The sequence below is a fragment of the Struthio camelus genome, chromosome 3 (assembly GCF_040807025.1).
Source record: "Struthio camelus isolate bStrCam1 chromosome 3, bStrCam1.hap1, whole genome shotgun sequence".
NCBI lineage: Eukaryota > Metazoa > Chordata > Aves > Struthioniformes > Struthionidae > Struthio > Struthio camelus.
The window spans coordinates 37,522,645-37,542,228 of record NC_090944.1 but is presented as its reverse complement, the minus strand read 5'-3'; the positions used below and the strand labels follow the sequence as shown (position 1 = coordinate 37,542,228).

At 36.3% G+C, this 19,584-nt stretch overlaps 1 protein-coding gene across 7 annotated transcripts in view; it reads right to left on the bottom strand.

The window, feature by feature from the left end:
• PHF3 (PHD finger protein 3) overlaps window positions 1-19,584 on the bottom strand; it is a 55,036-nt gene that overhangs the window by 27,431 nt on the left and 8,021 nt on the right. The window contains exons 2-6 of one of the 7 annotated variants that reach the window (XM_068937473.1): window positions 17,183-17,451; window positions 8,406-8,561; window positions 8,107-8,179; window positions 7,693-7,854; window positions 4,648-6,463 (exon numbers count right to left, since the gene is read on the bottom strand). In XM_068937473.1, coding sequence (XP_068793574.1) covers window positions 4,648-6,463; window positions 7,693-7,834 — 1,958 coding nt within the window. In that variant the 5' untranslated portion in view covers window positions 7,835-7,854; window positions 8,107-8,179; window positions 8,406-8,561; window positions 17,183-17,451. Of the gene's footprint in view, window positions 1-4,647; window positions 6,464-7,692; window positions 7,855-8,106; window positions 8,180-8,405; window positions 8,578-17,182; window positions 17,452-19,584 lie in introns of those variants that run through there. The other 6 variants (XM_009687052.2, XM_068937472.1, XM_068937476.1 and 3 more) reach the window with 6 other exon arrangements.

The following is a 19,584-nucleotide window of genomic DNA, read 5'->3' as shown; positions in this document are numbered from 1 at the left end:
TGCCCCACTTAATTTTTAATGTGAGCTCTGAAGTATGGCAGTCTGACCACACAAACTGCAAGACGAAATCCCAAGCAATATCAAAATATATTAAAAAAAAGGATTACATTTTATTCAAGTAAATCAAATCTAACTGTAGAAAAAAAGCCATCAAAACTAATTAAAAGTACAGACTTCCATGATGATATAAAGCTCTACAGAATTTTTTCAGAAACAGAATACCTCAAATAACATACTCTGAGTTGTTAATCAGAACTTGGTAGGTTTTTCTTCCATTTAAAAAAGAGAGAGAGAGAGAGAGAGAGAGAGCGCGCGAGAGAGAGAGAGCGCGAGAGCGCGCGAGCGCGCATGTGCATGCAAGAGAAAACACAAGGGAGAGAATCTGCAAAACCTCAGTTAGCTTTTGTCTACCTGTGCAAGAAATAAACGAGTTCAGCCCATTAACCTGTACAGAACTTGAGCACTTACAATGAAAACTGGAGAAATTTATAACATAAGCTCTTGTATCAGAAGGATGCGCATGGTACACACAAGTAGAAATTCTGTGTTAAAAAATTTCTCCCCACCTGCAGAGCTACAATCTTTACCTAGCTCTACGCCAGGAAATCAGATATTTTTATTCTTCAATTACTTTAAGAGATCTCCAATCCGTTTTCAGAAAAAGTAACTATTATGTCTGTGATAAAGCTTACTAAATACTGTTTTCAATATCATTTTAACTCATTTTGAATTTGGGGAAAAAACTTTCAGTGTATAACATTTTCCTACGTTTTATGCATACATACTTATCTATACACACACACATACACTTTTCACTGATACATAAACATAGATGAAAGTTTGCGCATGCGATGTATGTGTTATTAACTGATGGGAAAACGTCTTCCAGCAAGGTGGGATTACAACTGCAAAGTCAAACAAGTTGAAAGCACTTTTCACTGAGTAAAGATAACAATGTTGCATATGTGCTGAAAATGACTAAGTACAGAAAGGCACATTACAATTAGCGGAATTTGCCAGAAACATCAGTTTTCGTTTTCAAATGAAAGAACACCAATTTCTTAGTTAGGCTGCAAAGGTATTACTCTGAATGGGAAGCAACAGAATACACCAAGCAAACAGACTGAAACAATTAGTACCAAAGTCAAACACTGACCATCCACTCTATGGGTAACGCAGACATTAAATACAACGCAGCTCTGCTGGTTCCACTCTAAAAGCATCAAGACAAGGGGAAAACAGAGCATTAATAGCTACTGCTCAAAGCTCTGGTGCCCAAGAATGACCATCTGACCTATAAACACAAAACAGGCATGCCTCTTCTAAGGCAATATATATGTTATTATGACTTCTAAACTTTTATGATCACGTAAGTCACATTTTTGCAAGGAAAGCACTCTTCCTTCCCAAACAACTCAATTTGATCTGCAACGCATGGTACAGTATACTTCCACTTTGCAGGTGGTCAGGACACTACAGCATGTATTCCTAAACATACCAGTTCATTCCGTTTTTCCAATTAAGTCATCCCATTTTTTTCAAGTAAGTGCTGATTCTGAGGTTAAGCAATATAAACCAATACACAACCATTTTCTACTTCTAGCAGACACGGCAAGATTACTCTGGGGCTATGAGGGGCCTAAGTAAGCATCCCTCTGGGGGACATTACGCATAAATAAGGCTGATGAAAGCATCTCCACACATTATCTCTGACTTGAATAGATTTTCCAAGCTTAGTATTACATTAACAACAGGCTAGTGGTTTCGTACGTATCACAGGGAATATAAAAAGATTCAAGTGACAATTATTTTTGCAACCTGAATTCTAAGCGTGTATCATTAATATGGCATACTGCAAAGCTCTTATGAACATTATTCCCCACCTCAGGGCTGCAACTTCAGTTCAATTTCTTTGGGCAATTTGTTCCACAGCTTTGATGAAAATTTCCAAAGTTTAAATAACCACAGGGTGTGTTATAAACACAAATACTGTTTCAGATCTTAGCCTTGCCTTTGACATCTGTTGACCTTACTGTCATTTCACAGTATTTTTCTCTTATCCTCCTTTCTCCTCTTCTCCTACACAATGAACAGACCAAAAAAAAGGAAATAGGCTGCCCAGCCACTTGATTATAAAGGAGAAATGAAAATTGCTTGAAAAAGTTATAAAATGCACAAAATGAATGAACATTTTTTTTTATCACTATAGTCAAACAATTTTGATAGTTTTGATACATCTCTAAGTGTTGAAAATGTGAAATCCGTGCTTTTTAATGCCCTACTGAAAACAAGTTTTTTTGCTGCAAGAACAAACCAAAAGTACAAAAATGTGAAGATACTGCAGGTATTAGAGTTTTACTTCCAATTGTATCTGAGTGACACTAAGTGAATCTGAAAGTTTAAGAGTTTTGTTTGTAGCAACTAGAAACTAAAAGTTATGTGAATAAATTAATTTTTTTAAAAATAATTGTAATAAAAAGTGCTGGACGGACAGTTTATTTAAGTACAGGGCTCAATGATGCCCTGTACTTCCTCACTCCACCGGTGTGCCTCAAGAGCATTCTATATAGAAAAAGTCTGTATTTACATAATAGAAATTAGTCTACAGGTAGGGAATATGATATTTTCCCACAAACTACCAGATGCGTCAACAGATTTGTGATATAGATATATATCAAAAAAATTGTAACAAAAATAGTGTTACAAAGGTGAGGGTAGCAGTAATCACCATCCGTGGCAGCTCAGGGACTTTCTCAATCAGGCCTCAGCTGGTGACCATACATTACATACTACTCTTTAGTAGCACTAGGAGTTGGTAACGCAAAGTGCACTTTTCCTGCACAGCGTTTATACCTATTGTTACCATTATATCTTTTAGTTCGTAAAATAAAAGTAGAACTAGGTCTGTCTTACTACCATACGTTCCCAGTACTGGTTTGATCCATTAATTTAATGAGCCAATTTAGTATTAAAATCAAGACTTTCTGAACTCTAATAAAACATTCAGAATAATAAGAAACGTTGAACATTTAAAATGTTAGCAAAAATACAAAGACGACAGGAAGATTTCAATTCCAAACCAAGTTTTGAAGGGAGTACACAACACTACACTTTTTTACACTACTACTACATTTTTAAGTAGTTCATGCCAAAAATATGAAAATATTTTTTTAAAGCAAAATATGCATATCATTTTAAAACGAAGCAGCCTTTCTGAATTTAAACATTTCACTGAAATACAGACAACCCATGTATTTTTACCACTGTGGTATTACATGGAACTACACAACAAAACTGAGGAAATGCAAACTTAATTAAATTAAACTCCAACAGAGAGGCACAAATGGTAAAGTGACTGCTCCAACAATAAAAGGTAAATACATTTTTTTTCAAAATACATGGAACTAAGTCAGAACGCCCTTTCAGTCAGGTGATCCTTACCAATCAGGTAGAGTAAACTTAAGTGTTCATTCTTTTAAAAGGTAACTCGATGCAGGCTAACTCCTCACTGATTACTACAGCTGCACAATAAATGAGTTTTACATATTTAACAAACATGATACAAAAAGTCATATTTAGTCATAAAGACGCTTCTTGAGTATAAATGGATGCTATAAAACCTTAGGCACTTAAGTTACTCATTCCTTACTTCACTCTGCTACACTGAGTTCTAAAGTACACTCACCGAAGGTTAGTAGTAAGTTTCCCTCACGTAAGCAGATAAGGACTAATCAGAAACTTCTCTAATTTGAAGTGACAGCCTTCCTGCTCCCTCTAGTTAAACAACAGTTTGGAAGGTAAAATAACAACTACAAAAATACTTCATAAATATAAAATTCAGAAAATAAGAAGTGCTAACAAAAGAATTCTTATTTTTGGGTGGATAGTACATTAGTGGAATACAATTACCATTTTCACTCCATTTACAATGCAGAAAAAGAGCTTTTGTCAAAACAGAGGAACATCAAGTTCAGATACAACCTTACTGTTACAGTTAACGGCTATTTCAGATATGCGTATGTGCAAGTTTCATAATTTATCACATTTCCATGTTTTCTTTCCCTTTCCTTCTTTTTTTTTTTTTTTCCCTCCTGACTACTTCATTACTCCCATTATATGAAAGCCTCAAAGCAGTTATGAGATATGGATAAAATTCTTAGCCTTTAGGGATTATAATCACAGTTATAACAACAGACAAAAAAAAAATGCAGACAACTGATTGTTTTGGTTGGTGGCGATCCTTTAACTTAAGGTGTTTCTGGAAAGAAAGAAATGGCAATAAGGAACACAGACATCTCAGTCTGATTTGTCTTCTGAGAAAAAGTTGAGTTTTAAAGTACACGTCTTAGCAGCACAGCAGAATTGCACATCCGACAAAAAACGTATTCATACAATAATACACTTCTAGTAAAAACTTCTGGTCAAACTAGTTTCTCATGTCCTACTTAAAAGATATAAATAAATAAATAAAAGCATATGGGTCAAAAGGAAAACCATTCATAGTGTAATAGACAGATTCCATGAGAAAGGCTACGCCTTTTTTTTTGCCTGGGCACAATCAGCAACAAACATTTGGTAAGAGGAAAAAAAAAAATTATCTTCTGAAACCCATAACAAATAATTCTACACACACAAAGCCACACACACCTGTTGCCATGCGGCTTTCTGCAAAAGCCACACTGCTTGCTGGGCACCCAAACATATTTGCTTTCACTAGCAGATGCATGCTCCACGCCTTCCCGTTTCACAGTTGAAATGTTATCTGGAATGAACAAAGGAGGTTCATCAAGTGAGAGACTTTTGCTACTTCTTCTCTGGCGCGGCTGGAGATTCTTATCAATTCTTTTCAATTTGTTTTTTTCTTTGTCATCCTCCTTCAAATGTTCTAGAACAGGGGGATCTTTAGTCTCTGCCTCTTCCTTTGTGGAACTACTTGTTCTCAGTATAGTTGAGAGCTGATGTTTCTGGGCTTGCTTCTGACCAAGATTTGAAACATGCCCTGATAAAGTGTGTACAGAGTGGTGGCTATCTTTAGAACAGCTTTGATGAGTAGGAGATTTCTCATTTGCTCTTTGAATTGTTGGTTTCTGTACCTGCCCAGGAGCCTGGACTCGGGGTATTTTCTTCAGCACTGTGTTGGTCTGCTTTTTTACTGTGATACCTGAAGCACAGCTCTTTGTTTTCAAACCCAAAGCAGATTGTTTTTTCCTGATTTTAACTGGATTATTTAGATATTGATGACTCTCTTGCTCATCTGCATTCCGCTTCACACCTGCTGAAGGTGAACTGTGAAAACCTGAAACAGCAAAACCAGCTCTTGTTTTTGAATGTATTATTTCTTGTTGCACTGCAAGGGATTTTTGTCGAGTACCTGCAGACAGATTTTGCTTATTCTGTATTGCAGACTTACTGTGTTGGGACCTCACATTTTTTTCACATTTTGATGAAACATTAATTGGTTTATCATCATCCTGAAATTTTGAGACCTCAGGGCCTTCTACTTTAGTAGCGCTGATCTGCTGCTGTACATTTTGGCTTGTACTGTCAAGAACAGCGGTATCTACAATGCTATTTCCTGGGTCAGCAGAAGTAGAATCCTCACTTTTCAATTCTTTATTAGCAAACTCTGTACTGTCCAATAATTTCTCAGATAGAGTTACAGTTTTCTCCATCCCCTTGACTTCATCTACAGGCTCTGTTATATATTCTTTTAAGGACAATACACTTTCATCAGGAACTTCATTCTGGGAACCCAATCTACATTCAACCCCCTCTTCCACAGAGCTGGACAAACCTGAAAAGGTCTGATAAATTTCGCTTGGATTCACGCAAACACTTGTAATAGGTGGATCATCAGCTTTTCCAGTTATCTGATCATGTTCTTCTGCTTTCTTCTCCAATTCCTCTGTTTTATTTACAGTCTTTTCTTCTGAAGAAGTTTCAGAATCCATTGAATCAATCCTATCATTTGCTTCATTTTTAACTGCAGTAATTTCAGTATCCACAGATGTTGAACAAATCGACTCAGCATTCCCCGACTCAGTCTTCGTAGCAACCTCAGTTGTTTCCTTTGTTTCTTCATGAGAAGGAGAACAAGCTTCTGCTAAATTAGAACAACTTAACTCTTGGGAGGTCTCCTCAGGTTTTCCCTGCTCCAGGGTTTCTGATTTTACTTCATTCACTTCTTCAGGACCAGGAAGCCATTTTGTATTACTGTGGGAAGCTGTTCCTGCTGTTGTTCCTTCTGTCTGTCCAGATCGCCTTGTACTACGCCTAACTTCTTTAGGCTGTTCAAGCTTGAGGGGTGTAGCAACATCTGCTTCTTTAGCTGGACTCCTCTCCTGTTGTTTCTGTCCTGTTTTCAAAGCAGATCCGCATTTCACAGATGATTTCTTGGTACTAACAAGAGGTGCAAGATTTGAACGCTTTGCAAGTGTGCTCTGCCGCAAACTTCGTACTGATTCTATTAAGGGAAAAAGAAAATCTCTTAGCTATGCTGCATTTTTTCTATGCAAACACAAGACTAATCTAGCATAGAAGTAATTTAGTTTGATTTAGCTTACTGACCACAGAGAGAATTTAGCTCACAACGGTTTAGTAAACTTCAAAAAGCTGTCTATTTCAAAAAGTTATTTATAATCGGCATTTCAATTTCACAATGCCACGGTTTGGACATAAAATTTCAGTATTCGGAACTTTTCATATTTGTCAGGACAGCATTTAAAAAATAAAAAGAGTTCTGATGTTAAGATGACAATCAAAACCCCCACTACTTACTATTTTCTTTTCTACTTCAAGTAAAAACTGCATAAATAAGTTACATTGTGATTAAAAAACAGAGTAGTTAAATTTACAAAGCTTTTGGAGATCACAGGATATTAATCTGAGATTCAGTCAACTTCCCAGTGGATGACACTTCTTACATTTTCTAAGCAACAATATTTCACAGCCTTGTTTAAAGAGCATACTCTCCAGCTTCGTAACATGCAGTCTTATTTAAACTCTGACTCCTCTATTAAGTAATTTTATGTTTTTAACTTATTCTACTCTATAAAAGTAGATCTGTAACTCCACCAGTTTGACAGCTGAAAAAGAAAAAAACTTAATCATATACAATTAGCTACCACATAGAACTTAAATACTTCACTAAAACGCCTATTAAGTATGTTCAAATATGTGGATGAAAGACTTTTGAATGTGGAATTAATATAACTTAATTCAAAATAAAAAGAAAATACATTAGTAAGAATAGACAGAATCAAAATTTTAATTGGAAATAAAGAGCCATTCTAATATCTAATCTAATATCCAACCTAATACGCCAATACTCTTTGAAAATACAAAATGGCTCTATGAGTTAACATCCAATTTCTCTATATGGATTACATCTCTGCTGAAGAAAATCAATGCTAATCTGACACAGGTAAAAAGATCAAAATCTCAGAAATGAGCTTGAGAAGCCTAGACCATAAGCAAGACATCAAACATTTCTTATAAAGAAGGTCAAACTGAATAGCACCTTATGGATGCTGAATTCCAGATCCAGTTAAAACAAACGGGAAGCGACTGTATTAAAATTCACACAACCATATAGTAAAGTTTTACTTAAAGATTATAAATGTTAGGAACAGATTATAAAACTTCAATTGACATCAAATACACAAAAGCATTCATCGTCTGTTGAATAACCACCTTGTGCCATTAAACGTGGAGATTTTCTTGGTGAAGTGACTGACGTTTCTTCCGAACGGCTCCTCAAATTCCTGCTAGGTAAAATTAGCTCATCTTCATCAATGGTGTCGTTAGCACTCTCTTTAACTCCTTCTTCATCCATAATATCATCAAGACCAATAACTGGAAAAAAACAAATACAAAAAAGAGCCTAAAACTTAAAGTGATCAAAAAATGTTATGGCTGTAGGGTTGAGCAAAAGGCAGGGGAAAAGACAAGGTATATAAATAGGGTCATCTAAAAACAAACAAAAGGAAAAAATGAAGAAAGGCAAGACAGAAAATTCCCATGTGAGGCAGTTTCAGTGTAGAAGAAGCTATCACCCAAAGTTTAAAATTTTTGTAGATAGTCCTTATAGCTTTTTGGTGGACTCACATTTTTATTGTTTTTTGCCACAGGAAGGTCCCCAGTCTTAGAGGATCAGCTGTCCCTCACTGTCCCTTCCCACCTAAGAAAAAGTGAAGAAAGGTGAACAGCAGAAAGAGCTGATCCAGAAGTGCAAAGAGTTTAAATCACAGTTTTCTCGTAGGACACAATTAAAACTGTAAGTCCCACCCACACCAAATATCTGCATCTGCAACCCCTTTTCAGAAGAGCACTGAGTGCAGCATGCACTAGTCTCCCAGCGAGCGTCTGAGAAAATTGTCTTTGTCAAATTCCTAACCTCCACTAACCTGAGAAGGGTCCCAGAGGTTGCTCCTGAATATAGGTTTCCTAAGAGGCAGTCAGGCCACTGTACCAGCCATTCTCCTCACTTTCTCTAAGTTTGGTTCTGCAATGGTAGCCTCTCCTATCCCAAGATCCTATGTGTGATTAATGAATCCTGGTCCCTGTAGGATGCGAAATCTGTGAGATCAAGCCAAACACCCAAGTGATTTTTTAAACAGGTAGGAGGGTTTGACAAATACAACACAGACTCCGAAAACCAAATGAAGCCTGTTTTTCACTACTCAGGCGCCTACCTAGAGGCATTTTTAAGACAGGCTAACTTACATGACAGAAAAAAGATCTCTAAAAATTTCTAACAATTGCTTACTTAAAACGTATTTAAATGAATATATTTATCTTAGAAATCAAAACAATTATGAAGTTAATAGAAATTAAAAATTGTTAGAATTTTTAGATTGTGTTGGAAAATCTGTCAATACCTGCTCCTTTTCAACTGATGTTACCACAATTTCAAGAAAAGTGCTTTTGTGAAACCCATGCAATAATGAGCATAATTTTAAAATAACAAAAAATAAAAGTTGTAGAACACTGCTAAAGCCAAACAGTGATCCATAATCAAATCTAGCAAGACTCTCATTCAGCCCACAAGCTTATGTCACGAAGAACAAAAAACCCCGTTATTTTTAGAGTTAAATATTAGAAAGGTTTTAAACAGCCTCTTGAAGAAGGCTGACCTTGGCACCAGGTAAACAGCATTCCGGACCATGATAATTAGACAGCTCTCAGGAGCTGAAAGCTAGGAGTTTCTTGAGCTGACCGTTCATTGTTACTGATTTATATTTAAATCGTAATTTTTAGTGACCGTGTTGTATACCTCAGTCTACAAGAAAAATGTACTTCTGGAATTACTGGCAGCTTTTTCATTTCAATTCATGGAGCCATCTTTACGTATGCGTGCGTATACATATACGTACATGTATCACACACAAGCTGCAGAGGACTGATAATACTAGTCTCATCCCACTCATCTGAGTGCTCCGTAATCTCTCGATTGCCAGAAGCTAGAAAGACATAGTAGGGAAAAAGACTGCACTGTAACTGTCCTGTTAGACTTCATTATCCCCTACATATCTGGTATCGGGAGCCACTATCCAAGACAGGAAACCGTATGAGATGGACCCACATCCTAACCCAGATTGCCTACTCTTACGTTCTCAAAGATTACGCCATTCCAATAGCCCTGCACTTCGTTCTTACAAAACGTGAAATTGGTATTACGGACTAGATCGTGTCAAAAGAGACTTATACAGATCCTCTTTGGACTCTTCAGTGCAGAACTAAACTAACTACAGGAGGTAACGCAACGAATAAAGACTACTCAGACAACATTTGAAACAATTTTGGAGCAGGTTTGAGGGCTGCCATTACAGCTCCAGGTTTTATAATATTCTTGCTCAAGTTATTTAATTTACACATCCTTCTTTATTAACGTAAGGGACAAATTCAGTCTATTATTGACAGATATTAGTTTGGAGTATTAGAATGAAAGCATTTTCATACTTACAAGACTCTGTGCTGTAGCTTTAATTTTACAGAGGAATGTGAAGCACAGAATCTTTTTAATTTCAAACCATCTGAGCTCTAATTCAGCTCTTACAACAGTATGAGGCTGGATGAGGAGCATTCAACACAGAACCCTGCTGGGAAAAGAAAAAGTGACAGGGAACAGTAACAGACACAGAGAAGGAGACTGGAAAAATCACATTATGAAAGGGAAGTGGGGGTGAGAGACAGGTTTGGAAAGAGGAATCTGACAAGCAGAAAGAGACAGAATCAAAAGGACAGAAAGAGGTATAGGTGACCTTAGTAATAAATATCTGAGGAAATCGAGACAGATAAATGATAGAAAAGCAGTTAGGAGGAAGGAAAAAAATTAAGAAAAATTCAAACTGGAATAGAAAAGTTGTACACTACTATACAACTTAAGCTCCAAATAAGAAAAATGTGGGTCATGTTCAATATACGTATACTGGAAAATACACCGCTGGCTACCAACTTAATGTTTTAAGTCTCTCACCCACAATATTCCAAAAGCATTTAAATTGCCAAACTACTGCGGTGCGCTACCGGCAGAGACAGCGAAAATAGTTCACTTGCAAATTTAAAGGAAAAGTTTCTGCATATTAAAACATTAGTGTTACAGCTTTTTAATTCTTTGTTCATGTAAAATTGAGGAAAACAAGATGTCCCCCCTGCTAGGGGAAGAGGAAGGAAGCAGAATTACTCCTAAAATTACACCCAAAACTTGGAATCTCATAAGTCTTTATTTTCCTCATTTTTATTAACGTAAGTCTTCCCTCAATTATCTACAGCCAAAACTTAGACAGAAGTATTCAGATTTTTGACACACTGGTCAAAGTAAATCTAAATTGCAGAAATTTTTCTTTTCTTTCTTCCTTTTTTTTTTTGTTTTGTTTCCCCTGTAGATGCTATATCTGGTTTCCTTTTGCTTACCATATGTGCCTAAAACAGAATTTCACTATTCCTGCTTACTGTAGTTGTAAATGCTACCTGCACCTATATCATGATAACAGCAGCACTGAACAAATCCAGGGGCTGATTCCATAACTTAATTCTAAAAGCATCACAGATGTCAAGCAAATAGCTGAATGTTTAAAAATTGCTACTATGTTATATGCTGCTGATGACATACGAACTAGCATTTTAGTGGAAAATAACAGAAACAACCTAAAGCAGTAACGAATGCACATGTCCAGCTAAACCTTAAGCAGTGCCTAATAACAAACGGATAAAGTAATGAAAACATGTGTGTTTACAGTGGAAGAAATAACACTAAATCACAAGCTCTACAAATGAGAATGGCCTATTTTATCGTTTTGTAACTGATAGATGAGATGTGTATGTTCAAGAAGCAGAATTAAAAATACTCTGAGAAAAATTCAATTTTCAAGAGAGATGAAGTCATTAATGATATAATTTACAGAAAAAAACATCAAATTCCAATTATTTTAGGAATTTTTTTTTCCTGTAAGCATATAATCTGTTTAATCGAAAAGAATGTGTCTATCACTACCTTGTACTAACCCCCAAAAGGCAAGAAAAAAAATCACAGTAGTGAGCCTTTGAAATATTAAACTAAACATTTACTCCTGGTTCTCTGTTGATTCCTAAACTGTAAAGAGGGCTTTTTCCTGTCTTTAAGAATAAAAATATATGAAAGAATTAGGATTAATAAATGTAACAAGACAGCATGAATCTTGACAGAAGACTGAATCCCCATTAAAAAAAATGGAGTTACATCACAGGGTACAAATTCAAAATTCTCTGGCCGTGGGAGCTTGTTACTTGGGATGTAGAGAGTAGTAAAACAATTCCAACAACAATGTAAAAATATAGCATCAAACCAAGCAGTTATTTTTGTTAAGAGATCCTTTAAATGAGTTCTGTGATTTGTGAATACATTAACTGCCTGGCAAATCTTTTCACAGTCCCAGGATCTCTCCATCCATGAAACTGATCCAAAGGAATAAACAACTAATCTTTCAGAAGGATGTGAAGTGGGGAAAACTGGTAGTTTGTTACCTAGAAACCAAAAAGCATGCAAAATAAACATTTTCCAGGTTCTCAATAACATACCAATACAGCAGACTTAAAATTTCATACAGAAAAGTTACTACCTTAGTCACAAGACAGTGTGCAACTGTTCACATGGAGAGCTTGGAGGAAGGAAGGCAGGGAGAGATAAGAACACTGACAGAAACTGTAGACCCTATTTTGGGTAGCAATCTGAAGGTTAGATTCAAAATTACTTCATATGCAGGAGAAAAATAAACATACATTTGCTTTTAATGAAAAGAGACTGCATTCACTAACACAGCCAGCCAGGATGCTGGCCCAAGAAGAAAAGTATTTGTAGTCTGAACTCTTTTGGCTCCAAAGATTTAGTAGGTGATCACAATTTTAGCACAGGTAATGGTGCTTTCAATAGCACTAATGAAACCACAGGATAAAATTACAAAGAGAGCAGTCTGCACTTGGGGGAAACACTTTCACTCTCCAAGCAGCAATCTAGAGGGATAGGAAGAAAGGGGTAATTAGAAATATGTCCTTGACACCCTTTGCACACTCTCTAATAGGTCCAGTCCTCCTCCTCATTTGTTAGAAACACCTGATGTGATAAGTCTATCCACCATAAGCTTTATTGTTTAAAACTGTGATTTTATCATGAAATACCAAAACAGCTCTAGAAAATACACAATGCAAATACCATTCCCTCCATTACATGCATAATATATCAAACAGCTCCAGGGAATGATATCCTGAAAAACTATAGCTAGCATTCATGATAGCTGAGAAATAGCAATTTAGCATGAACACTGTGATTATTTAGTGGATCCAACAGGGAAAGAGTCTATGGCTGTTTACCACAAATCAGATAAATCTTCACAATTCCGTGGCCAAACTCCGCATGATTTCCAGCGAAGGAAATAACGTGATCTTAGGTGTAAGGGAATCCAATCTGACCTGCTATGCTAATAAGCTTCTAAAATTAGTGGATAAGCTTCTTTGCACTTTCAACTTCTGATTACAGAACTACTCAGAAATGAGAGGGGAAAAAAAAGAAAAACAAAGAAAGAAAAGGAAAAAAAAGAAAAATGGAAACATTGATCAGCAAGTGTTCTACATAATCTACCCTCCTGTCCTGATTGTTCAGTTTTTGGGAGAACCACCACCCTACCATAACTGATGACCAGAACAGTTCTGATTGCTTCAAAAACTTGGGCTTCACTTTAAACTAGTTCTTTAAAGCCTCATTTTGTCAAATGCTGTCTTCTAACTGGCCAAGAGTGGTTTTACCAATTCTGATAAAGTCACTAGGCCTTTACTGCCAGACAGTAAATAGCTTCCACTATGGCTAAATTCCTACAGATTGCACCGAGTAACAAGATCTGTGAAGCGCTGATACCTCGACTCACTGAAATAAGAGAAAACTTCCTAACTGTGCTACAGCAGCAGGAATCTGTTCAGCTTCACCCCACAAACCAGATACAAACCTCTTACATTTTCAGTTTCAGTCACTCATCACAAATATACCATAAAAGGATCTCAGTGTATCATCCATTAGTTTGTCCCACATCCTTTCCAGCTTGTGGAAGGATCAAGAATAGCTATTTCCACCTTTGCTGACAGCCATTTGCAGAAGGTCCTGTCCAAACGAGCAGAACTCTCCAAACTGCTCAAAGCCGAACAAGACCACCCCATTCTATTACTCAGTGGCAACTAGGAAGCAAGCTTACAGAGTAGACAAAGATCAACGTCATCATCTAACTGAAGAAACCATTTAGATCCAGCACAGAACAGATTCAGGCAGAGACATGAACGTGAAACCACTTTACCGGCACTGATAAATCTCCTCCTATCAGGAGAGAGGCAACAGCATTCTCATGCTCTTTGCTATCTGTCGCACATCAGCAGTGCTGACCGCAAGATGTTACCATCTTCCCTGACAGAAGTACATAGCGTCTGACTTGCAAAATAGTTTGTGTGCTTGCTGGGCAGATGCCTCTAACAAGCAGTGATTGTAAATTAAACTTCAGTTCACATAAAAATCTATGTGGTTCTGCTCAACATTAATACAGATGAGCAGTTGAACTATTTAAGGACACAGAACATACAGTTAGACCATCACTATAAAAAGAGCTTAGTACTAACAGAAAGCTCAGTTCATGGTTAATGATATGTAAGATAAACCCCAAAGCTGAGCAAGACAGATGCAGTGTTGATGAGTAGTAGCTCTGGATGAAGTCTGTAAACAACACCCAGCAAGAACTGATGTGAATCCAGCAGTAAAAAAGGGGCCGGCTGAAAACAGACCTATACCTGAAAACCAACTTAAAAGCAAGAAAAGGGAAGGGTTTTTCAGACTAACACTACCGGTAGCCAAAAAGATCTGATCCCTGAAGCAGAGCCAAGAAAATGCTGTCACAACTGTGAAAAAAAGTAATATGTGGATATGTGTGGATAAGTAGGCCTGATATCAGCCTTTCTTAAGTCTTCTGACTCAGAAATGGACTCATGTTCATGAAGAAAACATCACGTTTAGACACATGGTATAACATCTTTCAGCTGAAGACCTACAAAGTCAACATACTTGTTCTGTGCACAGGTTTGCAAATGCTCTTGAACTATTTGCTCAAACCAGGCTTTCACAGCAGCATTGAGCCCTACCTTCTGCTCCTCCGTTTTATCTATGAGACCCTACTCCATTCTAGCCAAATTCACCTCATTCTAACTATTTATAACTTTATCTCTTGGAAAAGCTGGACTCTTCTTCAGGAGTCAACTCAAGACTGCCAACAGAATTAACAGCTGTAAGAAACAACACCATCTACCACTTCACATAGAAGATAACATTTCTTAGGTTAACATGAAGAGGTAACAATAAACGTACTTAAAACAAGTAAAATCTTACCAAAAATGTATTTCAATACGTATACTTCTCACTCTAGGGAACGGATAATAGAATAGCAAGCAGACAACCATCCAGTAAACATACCACTTAACACACTATTGGATAAACTCATACTAAGATCCTACACAAGAAAAATTGAGAGAGAGAATTGGATGGATAAAATTATAGCAAAATTATCTTTCTGTATGGCACAGTGTTGTAGCTCTAAGGATATAAGCAAGGCAATCTTTGTGGGAAGAGCTATTTTTCTCTCTTTTTTAGACAAATCAATGTTGGGATAAGCTTTCATGCATGTAATCTGGAAAAAAAAAAATCAGTCTTAATATCAGTAGTTCTAACAAAGGATACTATCTTCTCGTATGACTGAACTCTTACCAGTAAAGAGCATAAGGTGTATTAGATTACCAACAAGCCCTTCAGACAAATCAAATAAATGATGAACTGCACAAACACTCGAGGAAGACAGACAAGCAAAGAAACATCACTTCAAACTGATAATTGTTGTTCCCAATGAAAAAAAACACACACACACACTGTGGTTATACCGTCTCAGAAAAAAAAGACGATTCTTAACAAGATCTACAGAGAACAAGCAACAGCAAGAGCACTCTGTGATCATCTGAATCCCCACCACGTTAATCATAAATTACATGTTTTTAGATACTTACTAAAAATGTAACTCTACAGATTTTTAAAAAAGTAATACAAGAACTGAGCATAAATCCAATCAGTTTTGATTCCCTGAGTCTGCAGGCAGCCTGAAACAGTAACCTCAAATAAGCGAGTTAGCTCACTCATTTTAACAGATACCAAGCTTAAAACTTGCATGTGATTATTTAAATATCAACAATATTAATTATTCCACTGATGATCACTTTTAGGAGAAATATCCAGCTAGTGTGCCAAAAAGCCCCAAAATCTCTCCATGTAACTACCAAAACATCCAGCTGTATCCTACCAGTTAATATACAAACTTTAAATGCAGTATAGGCTTACTGAAGGATACAGAGCTGTTGATAGCATGAAACTAAAATCTGCATCACTGTTTTACTGGGAGGTGATAAAAGTTTTGGAGAGGAAGAATTTGGTTTGTTTGTGGAATTCCTTTTATTTCTGTATGCACATTAAGCTTGAAATAATTTGTTTGGTGGGTTAAAGGGAAAGAAGTATAAGGATATGGAATATGGCAAGAACAATAAAAAATGATAAAGATGGCCTCAAATCATGTTGTACTGAAGTCGCAAAAAAAGCAAGTATTCTTTTTTGGCTTTGTAGTTCACTTTTATCAACAGCATCTTTGATTTACAGTTTTCCTTGTTGTAATACTGCCCAATTTAGTGAAGGTGCATATTTAGTCTGTTACTAGAAATAAAACACATTCTGTATTAGGAAATGGTCAAGATTTTTGGAAATAGTTCATGAAAGTTTCTAGAACATTTTAAAATATGGATATAGTCAAGGTTAATCACAGTTATTTACAGTAATCGGCAATACTGTTTCTTCAGTATCTAATCTAAAAAAATTTATTTACTTTTTTTTTTTTTTTTACTTCCAGTCAAACAAGAAAAACTATTAAGCATAGAACAGTATATTTTCATCTCTAACACTAAATTCAGGGCAATTAGTCCAGCTAAACACTAACATAAGTGATTTTTAGAAATTGGACCCCTGCTTTTATTTATTTACTTTTTTTTGCTTTTAATCTTTCAGACTGCTTCAAAACTCCTAACATTATTCTTGCTTACCGCTTTTTTATGAATCGATTCCAATCCAAGTCTTTCTAAACAATAATAAAGAACTGCATTATCTATCCAGTGTTTTGTCTGACACCAAACAAAGCAAAACACCCAGAATCTGGTATGAGCTCAGTACTAGAACTCCTAGTGCTAACAGAGTAATCCTAAAGTTAGGGTAATAATTTGTACAACTTAAACACTCCTATTGCTAATCCTGAATTATTAAAATTTTGAAAGCAACTGCTGACTTCTCTGATCGGGCACAGTACTTAGGCTAAACAAGTCACGATTTTAATTGGGAAAAATTTACATGTACTCATAACAAAGCCTGAATTACTTCTGCTCCAGATTAGAAGGAGCCTTTCCCCACTGTTACACAACCAAGTTAAAGAAAGAACTGCACGGGTTTTAAAACCTAACATGTAAGCAGCACAACAAAAGGGGCAGGAAGGAGAGAGAAATCCCAAAGTATTATTTCTACATTATCAAAAAGGGATGGCACTAGAGTATTACTGAATTTTATATTGTAACTTTAAAAAATCGTAAGATTTACCTGTTGAACAAGGCATCTGGAAATTGGGATCATTGCTATCCAAAACAGGCAAACAGAACTGGGCACTTGCAGATCCTAGCATAGGATCCTTATCGCTGAGCATGTTCTTCAGCGAATCCTCTAAGACATTTTGACTTGTACTAAAATCCTCACAGACTTCATTCTCCAGGTTGGATCCTAGAAATAGGGCATCATCTAAGTGTTCAGTAGGAATTAAATGGTTAAATGTATCAACTATATCCATGAAGACTCCTGTGTGTCTTTCAGCCCTATAGAAAGACAAGAAAAATACCATAAGAAAATAAGCTACAAATTGTAAAACACCTAAGAAACCAGCAAATTGTTTTGGCTGTTGTGCTTTATAAAGAATGCTTAAGGTATTTTAGAATTGTAACAGAACAAAAAAAAAAAAAACTGCTTATGGCTTAGAACGTCTCACTGCAGATCTGAAACCAATTTTCTTTCTAATTGATTATCTCTAAAAGAACTCATATGATAGTTTATTAATATAAGCTCTTCTATCAGCATCAGAGTGCTGCTCTTTCTATAGATTGTACAGAACAAGGGTTAACTGAAACATCTCCTTTCTAAAATTCATTTAGACCTTAACCAAGCAGGGCAGGGGGAGGGGGAAGGAGAGGGAACGAACAGGGAATCAAGAGTAACCAAACCTGGGAAGTAGTACTGTGAGGGCACATCTTTCTTCATCTTTCAATATAAAAATCCTGCACTAACCTCAATGGAGCCGAGAAAGCTCAGTAGTTGGGCCCCAAATTAGGAGGAACTATATTTCTGTTCACACAGAAACTATCAAATGCTTTAGAGCAAGTGGCTATTTTTAAGCAGAAAAGTCTTATCCCATACTATATTTCACCTATTATTATATTCAGCAAACATACAGAAATTTTATAGGAAAACTTGACCTCATCAAGTATATGAGAATTCTGTCAGCTGATTTCACAAGGGGCTGAATCTCATCACCCTTTTATTAACTCTGGTTTTGAGGAAGTTTAGGAAAGACTTAGGGAACTGTAATCAAAGATCGTACCTATATTTTACAAGGCATTCCCTATTTGTAGAAAACTTATTTGTGATATAGCAGAAATGCAACTAATTCAGCAGAGATTCAGCTAATAACAATGCAGAGCCACTATGAAACAGAACAAAAAAACAGCCAGTAAAATGCTTCTTCAAAACTTTAGCTTAACCATATACTTAAGAGTACTGACAGATAATTATAACAAACAGGAAAATAGTGGCTAGGAAAACTGGCATTATTTGGCATACAGGAAAGTCAGGGAGACCAATTTTGGCACACAAAAGTTGTTCAGGCTTTTGCAAATAGGAAAAGGACATACGTTCTCTCCCCCTCCTTCCTTCCACATCCTCCCCCCCCCCCCCCCACAGTAGACAGGATTTTTTTTTTAATTAATTAAAGGAAAAGGAGAGAAGTGAGATTTAGAGTTTGCAATGCTTGAATTATTTTCTACATCCCTATTCCAATAACCTGCTACTAAAAAGCAACTACTTATACTTACTAGAATAATAAATTTGCTTCCTTATATATGTTAACTGGATATTTCCATCTTAACGATCAACAGGGAGAATCTTAGACAAATGGACATTTAAGAACTTTGCTATAAATCAACCAAGTTTTTGCACTTTATTACTATATTTATTTCACAAATTTACAAAAAGCACAGGTGAGCATGAAAAAGATTTTTCTCGTTAAAAATACGACAGTCTTCCTTCTTCCATAGGGAAGCAGAGAAGAAAACACACGATAGGTATGTCAATAGGCCTTCGCAGAGCACAGAATTTTTACAGTACCTACATACTAACCATGACAAAACAATAACATAGGATATCCCAGCAACCAAATAGCTAGCAAGAAGGAAGATCAGGCCAAACCAGGGGCATCTGTGTAAAGAGGTAACTGTCTTACAGCAAGAAATGTGTTGGAATCTGACAACTGCCTACACTAAAAAATGCACTATTTCTATTAAGCGATGCAGCGTATTTACATATATATCATGTCAACTAGCACTTACATCAGTCCATATTCTTTTCCCAAGTCTCAGAATAATTTCCAAATTAGGCAACAAATAAAGCAGTAAACCAGAACTGGGCAAGCACTACACTGCACTGTATAGCCTATTCTATTACCCTTGTGTAATGTAGTTACAACAATTAAGATATTACACAGGATAAGCTGCAAGAGCTGCAATAGCTCAGAGTAAGAAAGTAATTGCAAGTGCCACAATCTGGTACTTTAAAACATCCTCCTACAATGAGAGTTCTTTTCATATGGGTATCACACAAGCACAAGAGTTACAGACACAGGGTAAAATGATGGTGAACCTCACTTCAAACAAGTGCCAATGACATTATAGATACAATAT